Consider the following 17,993-nt stretch of genomic DNA (forward strand, 5'->3'; position numbering starts at 1 on the left):
GCTCATTCTCTTTTATAAGGGCCAACTTGGTGAAATAGGGCCAAGGGGAGCACCTGGCAAGCAAGTTAGTTTAATTTTTTATTTTTTTTTTAGATAATATTTCATTATGTTTTGACTAAAGCACAAGTAGAGAGTCAAATATCTCATGAAGAAATGAATCATTATATATTGCAGGGAGAGGAAGGGCCTGATGGTATTATTGGTATCCCTGGTGTTCCTGGACCACAGGTGCTGTTAACTATACATTTTATCTTTCTCCTTTATATCATGTGTCTATGTCCTATGGAAGCTTGTTTCCACCACTGTGATATTGGCTCTTGCAATTATTAAAGCTTAAATTTAAATATTCAAATTTAAATACTTTAAATAAACACTTTCAGTGTGCTGTAAAATTGAACATGCCACTATATCTTTTAATGTAATTTAATGCTGTTTTAAAGCAGCAGCAATATGAGATGTTAAATGTTTATCATGTAACAGTTAAGTTCACAAAAGAGTATTTGTCACAATATTTATCAAAAATATGTATCAAATTGTGCAGGCCTAGCTAGCTAGAGAAAATTATATAATGGTTTTGGAATAATAGTGTTTGCTCTCTTTGTCTGTCTGTATACTTCAGGGTCTGAAACCCAGAATAAAACAATAATTGCAACTTTTTATCTCACAATTCTGACTTCTAAAAGAGTTATAAAATACAATTCTGAGGGGGGAAAAAAGACTGAGAGTTTATATCTCACAAGTCTGAGAAAAAAAGTCAGAATTGAGAGTTTATATCCCGCAATTCTGACTTTATAACACACAATTGCGACTTTATACCATTCAATTGCGACTTTATATCACATAATTCTGATAACAAAAAGTCAGAATTGCGAGATGTAAACTCGCAATTGTGAGAAAAAAGTCAGAAAAGTCTCAATTACCTTTTTTTAATTTTTTTATTCAGTGACGGAAACAAGCTTCCATTATGTCCTCTCAGTTACCACACTTGTGTGCACATTATTGTGCATTTAGGATCCATATTCAGGTTAAGTTTTCATTTGGTTATATGCAGTTGTAAGTGAACACTGTAATCATGCTACAAATGTGGTGGAATACGAGCAAATTGCTATATTAGAATCATTTTTTTTATGTGAACTTCTCCCCTTGCAAAATGCTACAACAAAATGTGTTCATCTGACTAGACTGACTATCCCACATAATCTTTTCAGGGAAAACCAGGGGGAGATGGACCACCGGGTCAAAAAGGAGACCCTGTATGTGCATCTCATGTTATATGATAAAAGTTTTGAAATCACAGACATATTTAAAGTTTCATTTTGATTTTCCTAATTTATCCGAATCCTGTGTATTACTTATTAAACAGGGAGATGCAGGAATTGAGGGAAGCATTGGAGGTCCAGGACCACCGGGTATGAAAGTAAGCCTGCGGTTCACTCTTAATGAAGAATTATAAAGTATTTAATATCTCTTTCGATATATCTCATATTCCTTTGTCACCCCAATGTGCTACTGTGATAATGTTTTAAAGCATAAAGCAATTTTCTTGTTTTAGGGTGCCAGTGGAAAACCAGGAAAACTTGGACCCTCAGGTGATCCAGTAAGATTACTTCAAACAGCTTCTTAATATTTCATATGTCTGATTGCTGTGAGACACGTTTACTATGATTTAAACTGAGTTTTCTTTGTAGTGCAATAGGGCTACACAATTATTAGAAAATAAAATGAAAAACTGTGATATTGGCTCTTGCAATTATTAAAGCTTCGATTTAAATATTTAAATTTAAATACTTTAAATAAACACTTTCAGTGTGTTGTAAAAGTGAACATGCCACTACAGGTGCTGGTCATACAATTAGAATATCATCAAAAAGTTGATTTATTTCACTAATTCCATTCAAAAAGTGAAACCTGTATATTATATTCATTCATTACACACAGACTGATACTGTATATTTCAAATGTTTATTTCTTTTAATTTTGATGATTATAACTGACAACTAAGGAAAATCCCAAATTCAGTATCTCAGAAAATTAGTATATTGTGAAAAGGTTCAATGTTGAAGACACCTGGTGCCACACTTTAATCAGCTAATTAACTCAAAACACCTGCAAAGGCCTTTAAATGGTCTCTCAGTCTAGTTCTGTAGGCTACACAATCATGGCGAAGACTGCTGATTGCAAAAGAGGCCATTGCAAAAGAGGCCATTGCAAAAGAGGCTGGCTGTTCACAGAGCTCTGTGTCCAAGCACATTAAGAGAGAGGCGAAGGGAAGGAAAAGATGTGGTAGAAAAAAGTGTACAAGCAATAGGGATAATCGCACCCTGGAGAGAATTGTGAAACAAAACCCATTCAAAAATGTGGGAGAGATTCACAAAGAGTGGACTGCAGCTGGAGTCAGTGCTTCAAGAACCACTACGCACAGACGTATGCAAGACATGGGTTTCAGCTGTTGCATTCCTTGTGTCAAGCCACTCTTGAACAACAGACAGCGTCAGAAGCGTCTCACCTGGGCTAAAGACAAAAAGGACTGGACTGCTGCTGAGTGGTCCAAAGTTATGTTCTCTAAATTTTGCATTTCCTTTGGAAATCAGGGTCCCAGATTCTGGAGGAAGAGAGGAGAGGCACACAATCCATGTTGCTTGAGGTCCAGTGTAAAATTTCCACAGTCAGTGATGGTTTGGGGTGCCATGTAATCTGCTGATGTTGGTCCACTGTGTTTTCTGAGGTCCAAGCACTTCATGCTTCCTGCTGCTGACCAACTTTATGGAGATGCAGATTTCATTTTCCAACAGGACTTGGCACCTGCACACAGTGCCAAAGCTACCAGTACCTGGTTTAAGGACCATGGTATCCCTGTTCTTAATTAGCCAGCAAACTCGCCTGACCTTGTGAAGAGGAAGATGCGATATGCCAGACCCAACAATGCAGAAGAGCTGAAGGCCACTATCAGAGCAACCTGGGCTCTCATAACACCTGAGCAGTGCCACAGACTGATCGACTCCATGCCACGCCACATTGCTGCAGTAATTCAGGCAAAAAGAGCCCCAACTAAGTATTGAGTGCTGTACATGCTCATACTTTTCATGTTCATACTTTTCAGTTGGCCAAGATTTCTAAAAATCCTTTCTTTGTATTGGTCTTAAGTAATATTCTAATTTTCTGAGATACTGAATTTGGGATTTTCCTTAGTTGTCAGTTATAATCATCAAAATTAAAAGAAATAAACATTTGAAATATATAAGTCTTTGTGTAATGAATGAATATAATATACAAGTTTCACTTTTTGAATGGAATTAGTGAAATAAATCAACTTTTTGATGATTTTTTTTTTTTATTCTAATTATATGACCAGCACCTGTATATCTTTTAATGTAATGCTGTTTTTGTTCTTTAATGCTTTAAATCTAAGCAGCAGCACTATATGAGATGTTAAATGTTTATCATATAACAGTTCAAATCACAAAATAGTATTTGTCACAATAATCAAAATATGTATATTTTTTTTTTTTTAAATCAAATTGTGCAGTCCTAGCTAGCTAAAGAAAATTATGTAACGGTTTTGTGTTTTGTGTTTGCTGTCTTTGTCTGTCTGTAAACTTCAGGGTCTGAATGCCCAGCGTGGAGTGAAAGGAGATTCCGGCCAGAAGGGAGATCAAGTGAGTTCACTACAATATTTACAAAAGCCCTGGCCAAGTAAACAACACTTATTGAATGCCAGATGCACACTGTTCTCAGACTTAAAAAAAAAAGAAAAAAAAAAGGGAGTAAATGTTGAAAGAACTAATCCATCTTTTCTTATCTGTGGTTTCTCTTTGTCAGGGTCCTCCAGGGCTGCCAGGTAAACAGGGATTCAGAGGCAGAGGAGGGCAGTCTGGTGTACAGGGAGAGACAGGCCCTATCGGACCTGCTGGTTTACCAGGGCCCACGGTGAGCGGCGGCTACTTTTAACTGGCTAAAAACTGACTCATTGAAAGTCAACTTAGTCAATGTATTGCTTTTGCTTCAGGGCTATGATGGACCTATTGGAGATCCTGGGAGACAAGGAAAAGATGGACTTAAGGTACAGTAACTGTAGTTCTCTATTTTTTAAACAAATCTAACCTGATGTGCTATCTCAGAAAAACACAGTTATCGTATATAAATGGCGTCTGCAGGGAGAGAGAGGTCCTCCGGGTATCCAAGGTGTCCGTGGCCCACGAGGTGACAAGGTGATTGATAATTCCTCTCTCTGAAAGATGACATACTTTAGATACCACATTCATAAACATTTGCAATAAAACAACATTATTTAACTTTAAAAGGGTCGGATTGGCCAAGGAGGATTTTCTGGTTTTCCAGGACCTTTGGTAAGTATAATTTATTAAATATAGGACACCAAGGACACCAATTGTTTAAGTAGATTTATTTGATCATAGCACCCTCAGTGGTAATTACAGAAAAATCTATCTGTAGATTATTTTTCATTACTTATAACTACTACCTAAGACTACTTAATAGCTTTGACCTGTAGGTGGTGCTGTAAACACATTTACGTTGTTTTTACAGAGCACTGTGGCAATGATAAGCTTAGTTTTGCCAAATTTTTTACTACTAGTCTCCATTACAGACTCCAAGTCCAAAAGTGAAAAATTATGAGAAAACTAAAAGATTTGTTTTAAAAGTATTTCTAAATGTCTGTTTTATAGGGGGAGATGGGAAAATCAGGAGAACTAGGACCTGAAGGAGAGCCTGGTATTAAGGTTCCCTTGTACATCAGATCATTACTTTTTAAATATATTAAAATGTCTTTTTAACAACTCTAAAAGTGTCATGCATTATTTAGTAAGGTCTGCTCATGTTTTTGTAATTCCTATGGTCAGAATTATTTCAGTTACAACAGAAAATCACACTCATGTACACGGACAAAAAACAAAAAAATTTTAATTGATTTTTTTATTTATTTGTTTGCTTTTTATTGGACAGGGTAGACCAGGGGTCCCTGGAGGAACTGGATTTAAAGGTCAAAAGGTAAATTGAGTTCCCTAATGATTGGCCAAATGCATGTCATACTCCAACACTGAATGTCACAACAAAATTAGCATAGTGCTAATTTAAAGGTGCAGTAGGTGATCTGGGAAATGTTAACATTAGCCTGCTAGCATTGAAAGTATGTGATCCCACCCTCCCTGCAAATAGCCGTCAAAAGCCATGACCTCCTACAAAACACAAGAAGGAACACACTCAGTGTGTGTTAGAACGTCACAGGTTTCCATCTCTTAATTATGGTAGTTATGGTGTGAACACAGCATAAGCTTGTTGTTTTATTTGGGTAGGAACTGTAAAAGGTGGCTGCTGGTCTGTCTGTATAAACTGCATAGCATGAAACGCGCTGATGACGTATGATGTCGGCGCAAACAGGGTGCATGAGGGTATGTAAAAGCATATGTTGACAGGCAGGTAGGACATCGTATTATTTATATATAAAGATTGTATGAACATTTTATGGTTCTACGCCTTCCACAGATAGAAATACATTTAGACCGTTTAACATAGTGATTGCTATCTGGATATGAGGAGACTTTCAACCAGTATAACTACAAATATTTCTGTAGAGAATCACCTACTGCACCTTTAACTGTAGCATAGACTGACGTGGATTAGCATGTGTCAAGCATCATGTTATATTATCTAAGTCATGATGTTTATCATCATTTAGGGACTGCAGGGTGTTTCAGGGAGTAGAGGACAGGATGGCACTCATGGTACACCTGTAAGAGCCACACATACAACTTTTGATAAAGAATGCTCAGTTAGTTTGCCTCATTAGCCACTAAGAGTAATATGCGTTACAGGGATCAATTGGACCACAGGGGTCAGATGGAGATAGAGGACCTACAGGACCCTGGGTAAGACCTCTTCTTATTTTTTATGCTTTGTAAGACATCTTTATACTGACTTGGACTGATTAAATCTGATGTCTGAACAGGGTTTACAGGGAAAGCCTGGTGGACCAGGATTCCAAGGTCCTGTTGGAAAAACTGTGAGTTTTATTTTCCTTTACTGATTGACAGGGTTTCCAAACCCTTCAGTGTCTTAGTTATGTAACACCCCATCTTGTGGTATATTTAGCTGTTAAAAATGTCATAGTTTGCCAGGCCTGACATTGCTGTCTAAGAATATGACCTGCAGCACAATGCTATTAAACAACCTTTTTTAAAGGGGGAACCAGGGAGCCGAGGTCTCGCCGGCAAACCTGGAAAGCCTGGAATCACGGTAAATAATGATTTCATAAAATTCCTACCATTTTTTTTTAAATCTTACATGACACCCAGTTCTCCAGCATAGACCTTGTCCAAATTTGGATATTTTTCTGTGCTCTTTTATTGCAACTGGCGATGGATTTTATGTGGCCAGTTCACTCTTGATAGTTTATTTTTTTATTTTTTTATATATAATACATTGTGTCATGGTCTGTTTCCTTCAGGGTGTCAAAGGCAGAAAGGGTTCAGCAGGGTTTCATGGCAGTCCTGGGGAAAAGGTTAGTGGTTTTATAAAATGAAGAAGTCACATCATGTGACACATCACTGCATATGTTGACAAATCTTAATGAGACAAAAAGCTAAAAACATTATTAGCCAAGTTTAACAGTAATCAGCAGCAGAAGCAGAAAGTTTCCTTTCATTCTTGCATTTAAACCTCCTCCATTCACAAGCCATATGTTCATCTGTCCATTCTCTTCTTATAATTCATACCCAAATACATCTTTTCATTTGATATTAGGGGAAAAATGGCCCTGAGGGACCAAAAGGAAAACCTGGACAGCCAGTAAGTGCCTTATCTTATTTAACTGGCATTAAAATTTAGGCTCTGAAACTTTGAATGAAATCTATCATTTTTGCTATCTAGGGTCCTCGAGGCATACCAGGAGAGAAGGGCTACATAGGACCACCTGTAAGACATACATTTAACACACATTCACAATTTTTTTTGCAATCTTTTGGACAGTGATGTAGTAGTAGTAGTAGTAAGTGTTTATCCAATGTTGAAAAGATGTGTGATTTGTGTGAAACATTTGTAAATTAAATCTTCTAAAGGGCCCACGAGGAAACATAGGCCAGTGGGGTGAGACAGGTCTGCAGGGGCCGATAGGAAATCAAGGGCCCCGGGGACCTCCTGGGCCATATGGAGTGGATGGGTACCCAGTATGTGTTTTTGGTTTATTGTTGTGAGGACTGTGGGAAGGTTTCAGCTCTAATCCCATATTGTCTCTCTTTCAGGGTAAAGATGGACCACCTGGACCCATCGGACCTCCAGGAGATAAAGGCAATAAGGTGGGCTATTTTTTTCTTCTAGTTTTATGTTCGTTATATATGTAAAATATATTGTTTCTCCCATTGTGGCCTTGTATGAGACCTTTTGTTCATAAATGTTTTGGCCAAAGGGACTGAGAGGAGCCAGTGGACTGAAGGGAGTTGCTGGTATCGATGGTGAGGAGGTAGATTGCTTATAAATTTTGATTATGTAGTTACACTTACTGCAAAGATAATTAAGATACTTTTATTCAGCAAGGATGCATTAAATTGTTCAAAAGTAACAGTAAAAATGTTTACATTGTAAATGTATCATGGTTTCCACAAATATATGAAGCAGCACAACTCTTTTCAACATTGATAATATTAAGAAATGTTCTTCTTCAGCATATTAGAATGATTTCTGAAGGATCATGTGACACTGAAGACTGGAGTAATGATGCTGAAAATTCAACTTTGATCACAGGAATAATTACATTTTAAAATATATTCAAATAGAAATCAGTTATTTTAAATTGTAATAATATTTCACAATATTACTGTTTTTACTGTATTTTTGATCAAATAAATGCTGCCTTGGTGAGACTCAAAAATATTTTAAAAATCCTATTGACCCCAAACCTTTTAATAATAGTATAATAGTATTAAATAGATGGGTGGTGCTTTGCTTTAGGGCCTAGTGGGTAAAACTGGACCAGTCGGACCAGCAGGAAGTAAAGGACTGCCTGTGAGTACAAATCCTCTGATGCTGTATTTTTGCCATCTCCATTTCATACGTGTACATTGTGTTATGGTGTTTTATGTAAATGATACACAGGACAGAACTGTCGGTTGTAGGGTGAGAAGGGTCAAAAAGGCTCTCTTGGTGAACATGGCCTAAAAGGAATCCCAGGCGAGAGTGGAAATCGAGGACCACCTGGAGCGAAAGGACCAACAGGAAGAGATGTGAGATTATTTATCTGTTTTTTGATTATTTCCCAAGTACGCAATACCATAAATGATTAAAAGAGATGTTGTGTTTGTTTTTTTATAAGGGGTTGAGAGGTCCTCCAGGGCAGAAGGGAGATCCTGGATCCCCTGGTGAAAAAGTGAGTTTTTGATGAAGTTTGCACAGGTGATTGGATGAAATAGTCAAATGCATTATTGCATTCTGATTGTTATTATGTTTTCTGTATGCATAGGGTCAGTCAGGTGTAAGAGGTCAATCCGGCTTGGTGGGAAAGTACGGTCCTGGGGGGAACATGGGAGAAGCTGGTGATAAAGGCGACAAAGGTCTACATGGACTTGTTGTGGGTACCACTTCCTCCTTTACAGACAGCGTAGCCTATGGGGAAATATATATTTATTTTGATTATTTCACTGTTCTTTGGATATTAAAGGGTGAGGCAGGAACAAATGGGCCTCCAGGTCCAAATGGTGCTGTTGGATTACCGGTAAGTTAGGTTTGATATATTTTATGTATTGTATATTTTGGGATATATATTCAACATTTGTGTATTTCATTCAAATTTAGGGTTTGCCTGGAAAAGAAGGATTTGTTGGACAAAGTGGAAAGCATGGGCTGAAAGTATGTTTGTATTATTTTTTTACTGTCTTCTGATGCCATATCAAATACATTAGACGGTCACTGTCAATTGACCTAATGTCGTCTTATCAAGTTATTCACCTATGTTCACGGGTTGTTTGTGTGGTAAGATGAAATGAAATGTATGCTCTGTTACACTATTGCATGAGTAAGTACATCGGCTTTTGTTTTTGTCTCCTGTAGGGAGAGCCTGGACTGAAAGGGAATTCAGGGGGCCCTGGAAAGATAGGACTAATTGTAGGTTTTTACTTTTGAAAATGCATACAGTATAAAAAAAATATCTGGCCTTATGGACCTGATCTTCTATGCTCTTTACAGGGTGTTCAAGGTCCAAGCGGGAAGAAAGGAGAACCTGGAACAAGAGGCAAAATGGTGAGATAACACTTAACACCCTGATTGGTTTCCAAAACAAAGTACAAAATGAGAAGCATTTTTCTCAATAAAACCAAGACAAAGGCATTTTGTACTAGCATACAGTATGTTAAAGTGTACAGTGTTAACATATTTGATTGATCTTTGCCCCTGTTTAGGGTTCAGTGGGTCAGCCAGGAGCTGTGGGTCCTCAGGGTCTGAAGGGAAAACCAGGATCTTTAGGACCTCCAGGGGGGAAAGGAGTCAAGGGTCAATCAGGGCCAAAAGTCAGTGGGTCGATATTTTACAGACGTATCATTTAATCTGCTCAAAAATTACTGCATGCTTTGTGACTAGAATGTTGCTCATATTTTAATGTCTGCCAACATGTTGAAAAAAAAAAAACCTGTTGATTTTGGACAACAAAACATTACAACAAGCCCACCCAGAACAAGTGTTAAAGTGATAGTTCACCCAAAAAACTTTCGTTCATCTTCGGTACACAAATGAAGATCTTTTAGAGGAAATCTGAGAGCTTTCTGTCCATAGACTGCTATGCAACTGACGCACTTTGATTCCCACATTAAATCTGTTCATCATATAAAGCAATCAAGTCTCTTCAGAAAATTTGGACTAAACCACTCAATTCATGTGTATTAGTTTTACAATCTCTTTATGAACTTTTTGAAGCATCAAAGTGTCAGTTGCGTAGCTGTCTATGGAGGGACAGAATGCTGTCAGATTTAATCAAAAGATTCTCATTTGTGTTCTGAAGGTGAACGATGGTCTTATGGGTTTGGAATGACATGAGATTAATTAATGACAGAATTTTCATTTTTGGGTGAACTAACCTTTTAATGTGATTCTTTCACACAGGGAATGAGGGGTTCTGCTGGAAGGAGAGGCAGTAAAGGTGTTGCAGGAAAGCCAGTGGGTTCAAAAATCTTTTCTGACATTTATGGTCTTGATAATCAGCAGCTTTACTGGTATTATTTCATATTTGTCTAACACAAAAATAAAAAGTTCATGCATTTGTTTAATTGTTCTCTAGGGACCTCAAGGACCAAAAGGGAAACATGGCAGTCCTGGTCTCCCTGGAAAGCCAGCAAGTATCCCTAGGACAAATCCTTAACCTTTTTAACTGTTTAATGATTGTGCCAAATACGATTGTCTTTTACATTAACTTCTTTTAAGGGGAAAGGTGGAACAGATGGACTGCTGGGAGTTATAGGCACTGAGGGCGACCCAGTGAGTAACTTGACATTATTCACTATTCAAATTTTATAAAGGTGCTTGCTTGCCCATGCAAAACTAACGGCCACAAAGCTAGGGTGTATTCTGAGTTGTTGCTGGGATGTCTGGCCAAAGATTAGTCAGATCGCTTAGAAATGTAATATTCCTAGAATTAAATACGTCAAATTACAGTTTTAGCACAAATGTGAGCATTTGCTACCTCACTGTAAAGGTGCTACTAAGTGAATGTTTATATTAACTTCTAGGGTGACATTGGATTCAGAGGACCTTCAGGGAGACCAGGTCCGCCAGGTGGTGCTGTAAGTAAGCTTGGTTTATTCAGAATGTTTGAATGATTCATTATAAAGTAAAGGAAAATATGGTCATGATTTGAAGCATGGATTGAAATACACATTCACAGGGCACCCCAGGAAAAACGGGTTTGCAAGGGAGTCAAGGACTATCTGGACCAAAGGTAATTTCTCTTCTTACTTATTAATAAATATTTCCTACAACAGTCAGTTGACCAGCCTCTTCATCACAGGGCTCTATAGGACCGAAAGGGAAACCAGGGCCCACTGGGCTGATAGGGCCGAAGGTATTTTAAATAAAGTCATTGTTTTGCCTTCTACAATACACAAGGATTTTATTTTATTATTATTATTATTATTATTATTTTTAAATTAGGGGATTCCAGGACTTCAAGGTGAAAAGGGAGATGTTGGACAGAAAGGACCTAAGGTATCCCTGTAAAGCCATGACATATTATATATTCGTCAGAAAATGGAAGTTTATTAAACCTTTAGTTAAATTCTTAAAAAAAAATCCAAAAAAAGGCTTGCTTATATTTTTTTTGTTGAGTATCATATTTGATACAGCAGGGTTTTATGGATCATAGTATGACATAGGAGAATATGGAGCTCATACTTGAGTAAGAAAAAAAACACACCTCCCAGACCCAAACTGAACAAAAATAGGCAATTTGGTGCAGTTACTGATATGTATATGGCTGAAAATTAAGATGTAATTTTGTAAGTTTGTAATGTACCTGAAGGGGGACATTTTTAGAATTACACTAAAAGGTGCCTATACTTTACTAAAAAAGTACAAACTGTTGATAATTTAGAAGTCTTAGAAATATGTGTATCAAATATAATACAATATGCTTTATAGGGTTAATATGCTCAATAATACAATTTACAGGGCCATATTGGAATTAGAGGATTGCAAGGGCCCATTGGACCACCAGGAGAAAAGGTAAGTTCAGATGAAACACAGCAAAAACAACCAGTTTCTTTTTATACTATGAATGTTTTCCTTCATCTTGCAGGGAAAACAAGGTGCTCCAGGGTACAAGGGGCGGCCTGGGCCAAAAGGCATAAGGGTAAATAACTTCCTGCACTTTATATTGTGCACATACTTACTGTGACACTTTGTTTCTTTATTCGTAAGTATGTTTTTTGTTGCAGGGAGAAGCTGGTGCTCGTGGGTCTCCTGGTGGCAAAGGATTTCCTGGTTCAACTGTATGTCTCTTTGTAAACTCATTGACCAACTTTATTTGCTTTTGAACAATGGCACAGATCAGACAGATTCTTGTTTTGCTCTACAGGGTCCACCTGGAAGGAAGGTGTGTACTGAAATTGCAGGTGTGATTGTAATTTATATAGCTCTGCTTATCATTACCCTGTACCTGAACCAGGTAGGTACAGTACAGAGACAGATCTTACAGTCAGGCTGACCTGTAGTGCCCTGGCATGCAGTAATGACTCAAACGACAATGTACAGTGGGGTTACGTCGAAGTGTTGAAGAAAATATATATATTACATTTTAAGTTTATGAAAATTGCAAAGAAAAGTTATGGTATAAAAAATAAATAAGAAATATGCCATCACATGAATAAATTACTTTAAAATGGAATTAAATAGAAAACTGATAGAAAATATTTCACAATATTTCTGTTTTCTGTATTTTGATCAAATAAATGAAGCTTTGGTGAGCATAAGAGTCTTTTCACTAATGGTTCCCTCAATCTGAGTGATTCAAAACTGATAATTTTTTAAAGGGATAGTTCACCCAAAAATGAAAATTTAATGATTTTTAACTCCAACCGTTGCCGTCTGTCAGTCAAATAATGGGAGTGAATGGGAACTTGGATAAATAAGAGTCGAAAAACCTTGCATAGACAAATCCAAATTAAACCCTGCGGCTCGTGACGACACATTGATGTCCTAAGACACGAAACAATCGGTTTGTGCGAGAAACCGAACAGTATTTATATAATTTTTTACCTCCAAAACACCACTATGTCCAACTGCGTTCAGCACTCGCTTAGTGAGGTCTGATCGCGCTCTGACAACAGCAGTGATGTCTAGCACTCATTGAAGTATATGCACGAGACATCACTGCCGTTGTCAGAGCACGATCAGACCTCATGAATGCACAAACCGATCGTTTCGTGTCTTAGGACATCAATGTGTCGTCACGAGCCGCAGAGTTTAATTTGGATTTGTCTATGCAAGATTTTTCGACTCTTATTGATCCAAGTTCCCATTCACTCCCATTATTTGACTGACAGACGGCAGCGGTTGGAGTTAAAAATCATCATTTGTGTTTTACTGAAGAAACAAAGTCACCTACATCTTGGATGCGCTGGGGGTAAGCAGATAAACATCAAATTTTCATTTTTGGGTGAACTATCCCTTTAAAAGATATGCAATCTGAATAAACAAAAAAGTGTTTTTTTTACATTTGTTGAATAAAATCTATATATCAACCACAATGAACTTCCAGAGTGCAAAAGATTCACTCCCACACACTGCGAACAGCCAAGTTGTGACCCTTTTTTCGAAAAGCTTAAGATGGTTAAATGTGCTTTCTTAAATATTGTTCATATCAACAGGGTATGAAAGGAGTTCAGGGAATATCAGGACAAAAAGGTGTGAAAGGTCAGAGAGGTCCACCTGTAAGTTTTTCATGAATGTGACTGCATGTTAATAATGTCAGCACTTTCATTTCATACTTATTTCTCCTTTTTAAGAGATCTTGTGCCTTAATCCTTTATATTCTGAATTAATCTCATTTTCTTACAAGGGAAAACGTGGTATTCACAGCCAACTGACACCAGGGCTTCATACTTCACCTCGTGCTCAAAGAAGAGTCTCACAAAATGTTGGTACTAACTCAAGCAGTCAAGCTTGATTTATTGAACACTCAAACACACTTTTATTGTCAAATACAAGTAGAGGAAAAGGTGGGGTTGGGTAGCAGGAAGACCCAAGATAATTAAGATGACCCAAGATGAAGCTTTTAATATATTGATAGTACTAGTGTCTTTGCTCATTCTTTTTAGAAAGCAAGGTTATTGTTACGAAAGTCTCGATTTGATGACCCTGAAGATGGGATTGAGGAAAATAGCCACTTACAAGGCACCAAAGACAGCCCAGCCACCACCTGCAGAGATCTGAGTCTCATGCAGCCTCACCTTAGAGACGGTGAGCAGAAAACCACTGTCAACTTCAGACCAGAAAATGTACTCTTGTTTAAAAAGAAAAATCACATAGAAGGACATTTTTAATAACTGTGGTCATGTATTTATAGGGCACTACTACGTTGATCCTAACCACGGATGTCCATTTGATGCTCTCCGTGTGTTCTGTAATTTCACTGCCGGTGGTCTAACTTGTGTGTCTCCTGTCCAGTCTAAAGTAAGAGGATTTTCATCAATCTTCTTGGATGACTCTAAAGCCCAAAGTATACTGCACTTTTTAGACGTACACGAGGGTCAGCGAACAGTGCGTGTGGTGCGAATTTCGTCATCAGAATAGTATGTGCACGTCGCACATGCACATTTAATTTTTTTTTGCAGTAATTAGTTTAGCCAAGGTGGCAACCGTGCCCTGGGGGCGTCAGTTCACAAGGTAGTCAAAGAAAAACTACATAGACAAACCAGACCGGAACGCATTAAAGCTACAGCGACGATGGAGGCCTACATAGACTAGAGATTGTGCAAGGAGGTTAGAAAGTACCCTCATTTGTACAACTCTAGCATGAAAGAATACAAAGATGTTTTCATGGGTTGTAACCATAGACTGTAAAAAGGTTGTAACTCATGGCGAGATTGCTCAAAACTGCATGCGTCGAACGCCTGTGTATGCGTACTTGCAGGGACGTCCATCCACAGGAATTTTGAGGGGCAGTTGCTCTGACCTAAAAATAGGGCACTCCCCTACCAAATCCAAATTTTAAGTGGTATTAAAAATATTTTTATACCACTTTTTAATGTGTGATTGTGTAAAGGTTTTCACGAGATACCAACCTTTCGCGAACTTGCTTCCAACACTCGTTCTCATGGAGGCGCGGTGTGCGCGCGCGATTATGTGAGAGAGAAGCGTGAATGAGACGCAGGGAAATGAAATGCAGCTGAACGTTTGCTCTATGAAAGACATTGACAAAGATGAAAACTAAGGACATTTAATCTATAATTTTATTTTATTTTAGTTAGTTTTGCCAAACACACATTACAGTTTTGGTTAGTTATCGTTTTTTTGTAATGCCTCGTTATTTATTTTTATTTCAGTTAACGACAATGTTTTTTCCCACCTAGTTTTCGTTTTTTTTCGTTCGTTTTCGTTAACGATTATAACCTTACTCACCTTTCCGACAACGTTAAGTCGTCTCACCCGTGAGTCCAGAAGTGCATATGGGCAGTTGCCCGGGCAACCTGAGCAACCCCCCTGTGCACGTCCCTGCGTACTTGTCAAATGAAGTTTACTTTGCAAGGCTGTGCGTTTGACTGTATGTATACTAGTGTACGTGTAAAAAACGAAGTATACCCAGGGTTATAGACACATACGTAAACAGTGTTGCCTTCTTTAGCAACTTTTTTCAAAAAAGCAGCTAGCGACAAATCTAGTGACTTTTTTGGACTGCTGGTTAAAGGTACAATGTAACTTTTTTTTGTTCAAAATGAACAAAATTTAAATAATGTCATATACATATACAGTCAATACATTCTTCCAAAACGCATTTTTTTCTTACTTTGATTCACTATGGTAAGCCTACTATAAGTGTTTATATTTTAGACCTGTCTGGAAGGTTTTCCCGGGAAATTGTGTACATACATCACTCGCCCGTGCGTGTCGCGTCATATCCAACAGAGGAGAGTCTGCTGGCAAAAAAAGAATGCGACAGAGCTCATAATAAAACAAGAATCAACATTGGCTTGGCTTTACGGAAATGGCGAGAACTGCGAGATTTGAAATGTTGTAAAAGCGATGTGGAGAGGTATTTTATTGAATAGATATGTAGCTCTCTAACAGAGTTCACTGTAAAGCATTATCTATTGTGAAGGGTCATTTCATTATGGTTGTTGTAGCGCTGCGGTGGAATTTATTTTCGAGGTAATACCATGTCTATTAATAGGTATAGCTACAGCATTGTCTTCAGCTAGTCAGCTTGAGATCCTTTCCTTCTAAACTGGTTATATCTCTTAAGCCTAGTAGTGAATGTTTTATGGACAGTAGGATAACCATATTCGTCCTCACAGTCATACAGTGCACGACCAAAACAATGTTTTTCTGCAAAATGCATGCAGTTTTGTTTTTTAACTGTTACAGGGCCTAAACTTACATAGTGTACCTTTTAACATGTGGTCAGTCAGTCGCTATATCATGCTCATTACGTTGTCTGACAGAAAATATGTCATTGAGAACAGCTTTATTGGACATTAGGCTATATATTATAGTGAAATACAGGATGCGAGTATGGATTAAGAGAGAAAACAGATGTGAAATGCCAACAGTTGTCACATTTAGCAACTTTTTGAGCAGGCTTTAGCTACTTTCCATTGAAAATTGTAGGCAACATTGCACATAAACTGATGTTTTTTACTCTGAGATGTCCAAAAGTGTGATTAAATTAGAATCTTATAGAGATTTGATGCTCATCATTCTATTATACACAACAAATCACATAGACACAGAAACATACAATACCATATGAACACGTACTGAAGAAGACTGCTTTGTGCAGGTATTGTTATACTGAAATGATACTATATTTGTGGTCATGATTTTGTAAGATTTCAGGAATATGGCCATCAGTGGACAGATCTAAGAAGTGGTTTAGTGAGCTTCACAGAGGCTTCAAGGTAAATGACTGAACTTACTGAATTTCAAAAGATGATGAAATTTCTTGTAAATTTAGGGGGTTTTTTTGTTTCTATGGAAACAAGTGCCATGAATATGATTATTTCTGTTAAGAATGACAGGCATCTTAATGAATGTAATTTTCTGATTTTTGCACTCCACAGTTTGAGTACAGAGATCTTAGTGTTGTCCAACTGCGATTCCTACGGTTACACAGTAACTCTGCCACACAAAGCATCAGCCTGAAATGTCCCAAAAAACACAGCCCCGCTGCTAAACACAAGGATACCACCAAGAGGGTGCTACATTTACGAGGAGACTCCAATGAAGAAATCCATCCATCCCATGTCATTATATCACAACATGGTTGTGAGGTTAGAAGTAATCTCTGATAATGAAATTAGTGTATGACACATGACAACAGTTTTGCTAAATGAGAAATTTCCAAAAATGACACCGGACCAAACCGTGCCAAGTAAAGTAAAGCTATTGCATAACAAGAGCATAAGTGTTTTCCTTGCCTTATGTTGCAGGTAACGGCACAGGTGAGGGTTCTGGGGAATTCAGAGCTCCACAGAGGAGACGTGCAACTGCTTCCCATAAGAGACGTTTTTTTAGAGGGTGGAGGAGAGATCTGGGAAAAAGATGCGAGCATCGTCCTTGGACATGTGTGCTTTTTATAGTCTCTTTCCAAAGTAGAGTGCATTTACAAAGCTCCTGGGAGGAATGAAATGTTTCCAGCTGACAGTACTTTTAGTATTGTATTATAATGTAAGGTATTTTATGATCAGTGATTTCCAGCATAGCTGAATATGTTCTCTGGGTTTATATTATTCAGATTTCCTGTAGACTGAAAGTGGTGCAATAATTGTTTGCGTGTGTGAAGTGAGCATGTAAGTTTATTTAGACTTGTGTGTCAGTGGGTTGTGAGTATTTATGATAACGATTTATTTATGTAAGGTGTAAGAATTTGTATCGGAGGAAAAGTGTAATTCACACAGTACCTTAGTGTTTTACTAACTGATATTAAAAAATAAAAACCTTACAGGGCATTCCTAATTTATATACAGTAAATTGCAAAAATAGTATGTTCTTTCTAGAAATGTGTCATGAAATGCCCTTTATTTTTGCAATATTCCTAATGATGCAATAAACAAACCCTGAATTACTAATACTGCTTATTGCTGTACTTTAAAACTAGGCAACATTTCACACACATTCATGAATTATATATAGCAGGCCTTTATAATCTCCACAATGGGAACATTAAATATAATGAATATGACCAAGGCATGTTCTTCGTGGGATACATCTATTCATCCCACATTACATATTTGAGAAAAGTGAGATAACCAGTCATGGCATAAACTAGGCAACGCTGTAACATA

General features: G+C 37.6%; 1 protein-coding gene across 9 annotated transcripts in view; it reads left to right on the forward strand.

The window, feature by feature from the left end:
- Nucleotides 1–17,777, forward strand: part of si:dkey-21p1.3 (collagen alpha-1(I) chain) — a 34,013-nt gene extending 16,236 nt beyond the window's left edge. For 4 of the 9 annotated variants that reach the window (XM_048209309.1, XM_048209315.1, XM_048209317.1 and 1 more), the window contains 49 exons: nucleotides 20–64; nucleotides 175–228; nucleotides 1,209–1,253; nucleotides 1,364–1,417; nucleotides 1,553–1,597; nucleotides 3,603–3,656; nucleotides 3,820–3,927; nucleotides 4,007–4,060; nucleotides 4,155–4,208; nucleotides 4,302–4,346; nucleotides 4,686–4,739; nucleotides 4,963–5,007; nucleotides 5,696–5,749; nucleotides 5,832–5,885; nucleotides 5,966–6,019; nucleotides 6,199–6,252; nucleotides 6,464–6,517; nucleotides 6,760–6,804; nucleotides 6,886–6,930; nucleotides 7,074–7,181; nucleotides 7,257–7,310; nucleotides 7,421–7,474; nucleotides 7,963–8,016; nucleotides 8,127–8,234; nucleotides 8,324–8,377; nucleotides 8,471–8,578; nucleotides 8,669–8,722; nucleotides 8,803–8,856; nucleotides 9,058–9,111; nucleotides 9,193–9,246; nucleotides 9,405–9,512; nucleotides 10,102–10,155; nucleotides 10,277–10,330; nucleotides 10,420–10,473; nucleotides 10,725–10,778; nucleotides 10,880–10,933; nucleotides 11,003–11,056; nucleotides 11,146–11,199; nucleotides 11,662–11,715; nucleotides 11,789–11,842; nucleotides 11,928–11,981; nucleotides 12,068–12,085; nucleotides 13,359–13,421; nucleotides 13,550–13,627; nucleotides 13,809–13,950; nucleotides 14,057–14,163; nucleotides 16,539–16,607; nucleotides 16,770–16,979; nucleotides 17,139–17,777. In XM_048209309.1, coding sequence (XP_048065266.1) covers nucleotides 20–64; nucleotides 175–228; nucleotides 1,209–1,253; nucleotides 1,364–1,417; nucleotides 1,553–1,597; nucleotides 3,603–3,656; nucleotides 3,820–3,927; nucleotides 4,007–4,060; nucleotides 4,155–4,208; nucleotides 4,302–4,346; nucleotides 4,686–4,739; nucleotides 4,963–5,007; nucleotides 5,696–5,749; nucleotides 5,832–5,885; nucleotides 5,966–6,019; nucleotides 6,199–6,252; nucleotides 6,464–6,517; nucleotides 6,760–6,804; nucleotides 6,886–6,930; nucleotides 7,074–7,181; nucleotides 7,257–7,310; nucleotides 7,421–7,474; nucleotides 7,963–8,016; nucleotides 8,127–8,234; nucleotides 8,324–8,377; nucleotides 8,471–8,578; nucleotides 8,669–8,722; nucleotides 8,803–8,856; nucleotides 9,058–9,111; nucleotides 9,193–9,246; nucleotides 9,405–9,512; nucleotides 10,102–10,155; nucleotides 10,277–10,330; nucleotides 10,420–10,473; nucleotides 10,725–10,778; nucleotides 10,880–10,933; nucleotides 11,003–11,056; nucleotides 11,146–11,199; nucleotides 11,662–11,715; nucleotides 11,789–11,842; nucleotides 11,928–11,981; nucleotides 12,068–12,085; nucleotides 13,359–13,421; nucleotides 13,550–13,627; nucleotides 13,809–13,950; nucleotides 14,057–14,163; nucleotides 16,539–16,607; nucleotides 16,770–16,979; nucleotides 17,139–17,288 — 3,258 coding nt within the window. In that variant the 3' untranslated portion in view covers nucleotides 17,289–17,777. Of the gene's footprint in view, nucleotides 1–19; nucleotides 65–174; nucleotides 229–1,208; nucleotides 1,254–1,363; nucleotides 1,418–1,552; nucleotides 1,598–3,602; nucleotides 3,657–3,819; nucleotides 3,928–4,006; nucleotides 4,061–4,154; nucleotides 4,209–4,301; nucleotides 4,347–4,685; nucleotides 4,740–4,962; nucleotides 5,008–5,695; nucleotides 5,750–5,831; nucleotides 5,886–5,965; nucleotides 6,020–6,198; nucleotides 6,253–6,463; nucleotides 6,518–6,759; nucleotides 6,805–6,885; nucleotides 6,931–7,073; nucleotides 7,182–7,256; nucleotides 7,311–7,420; nucleotides 7,475–7,962; nucleotides 8,017–8,126; nucleotides 8,235–8,323; nucleotides 8,378–8,470; nucleotides 8,579–8,668; nucleotides 8,723–8,802; nucleotides 8,857–9,057; nucleotides 9,112–9,192; nucleotides 9,247–9,404; nucleotides 9,513–10,101; nucleotides 10,156–10,276; nucleotides 10,331–10,419; nucleotides 10,474–10,724; nucleotides 10,779–10,879; nucleotides 10,934–11,002; nucleotides 11,057–11,145; nucleotides 11,200–11,661; nucleotides 11,716–11,788; nucleotides 11,843–11,924; nucleotides 11,982–12,067; nucleotides 12,105–13,358; nucleotides 13,422–13,549; nucleotides 13,632–13,808; nucleotides 13,951–14,056; nucleotides 14,164–16,538; nucleotides 16,608–16,769; nucleotides 16,980–17,138 lie in introns of those variants that run through there. The other 5 variants (XM_048209310.1, XR_007187401.1, XM_048209314.1 and 2 more) reach the window with 5 other exon arrangements.
- The last annotated feature ends 216 nt before the right edge of the window (nucleotides 17,778–17,993 follow it).

The sequence above is a fragment of the Megalobrama amblycephala genome, linkage group LG12 (genome assembly GCF_018812025.1).
Source record: "Megalobrama amblycephala isolate DHTTF-2021 linkage group LG12, ASM1881202v1, whole genome shotgun sequence".
Classification (NCBI taxonomy): Eukaryota; Metazoa; Chordata; class Actinopteri; order Cypriniformes; family Xenocyprididae; genus Megalobrama; species Megalobrama amblycephala.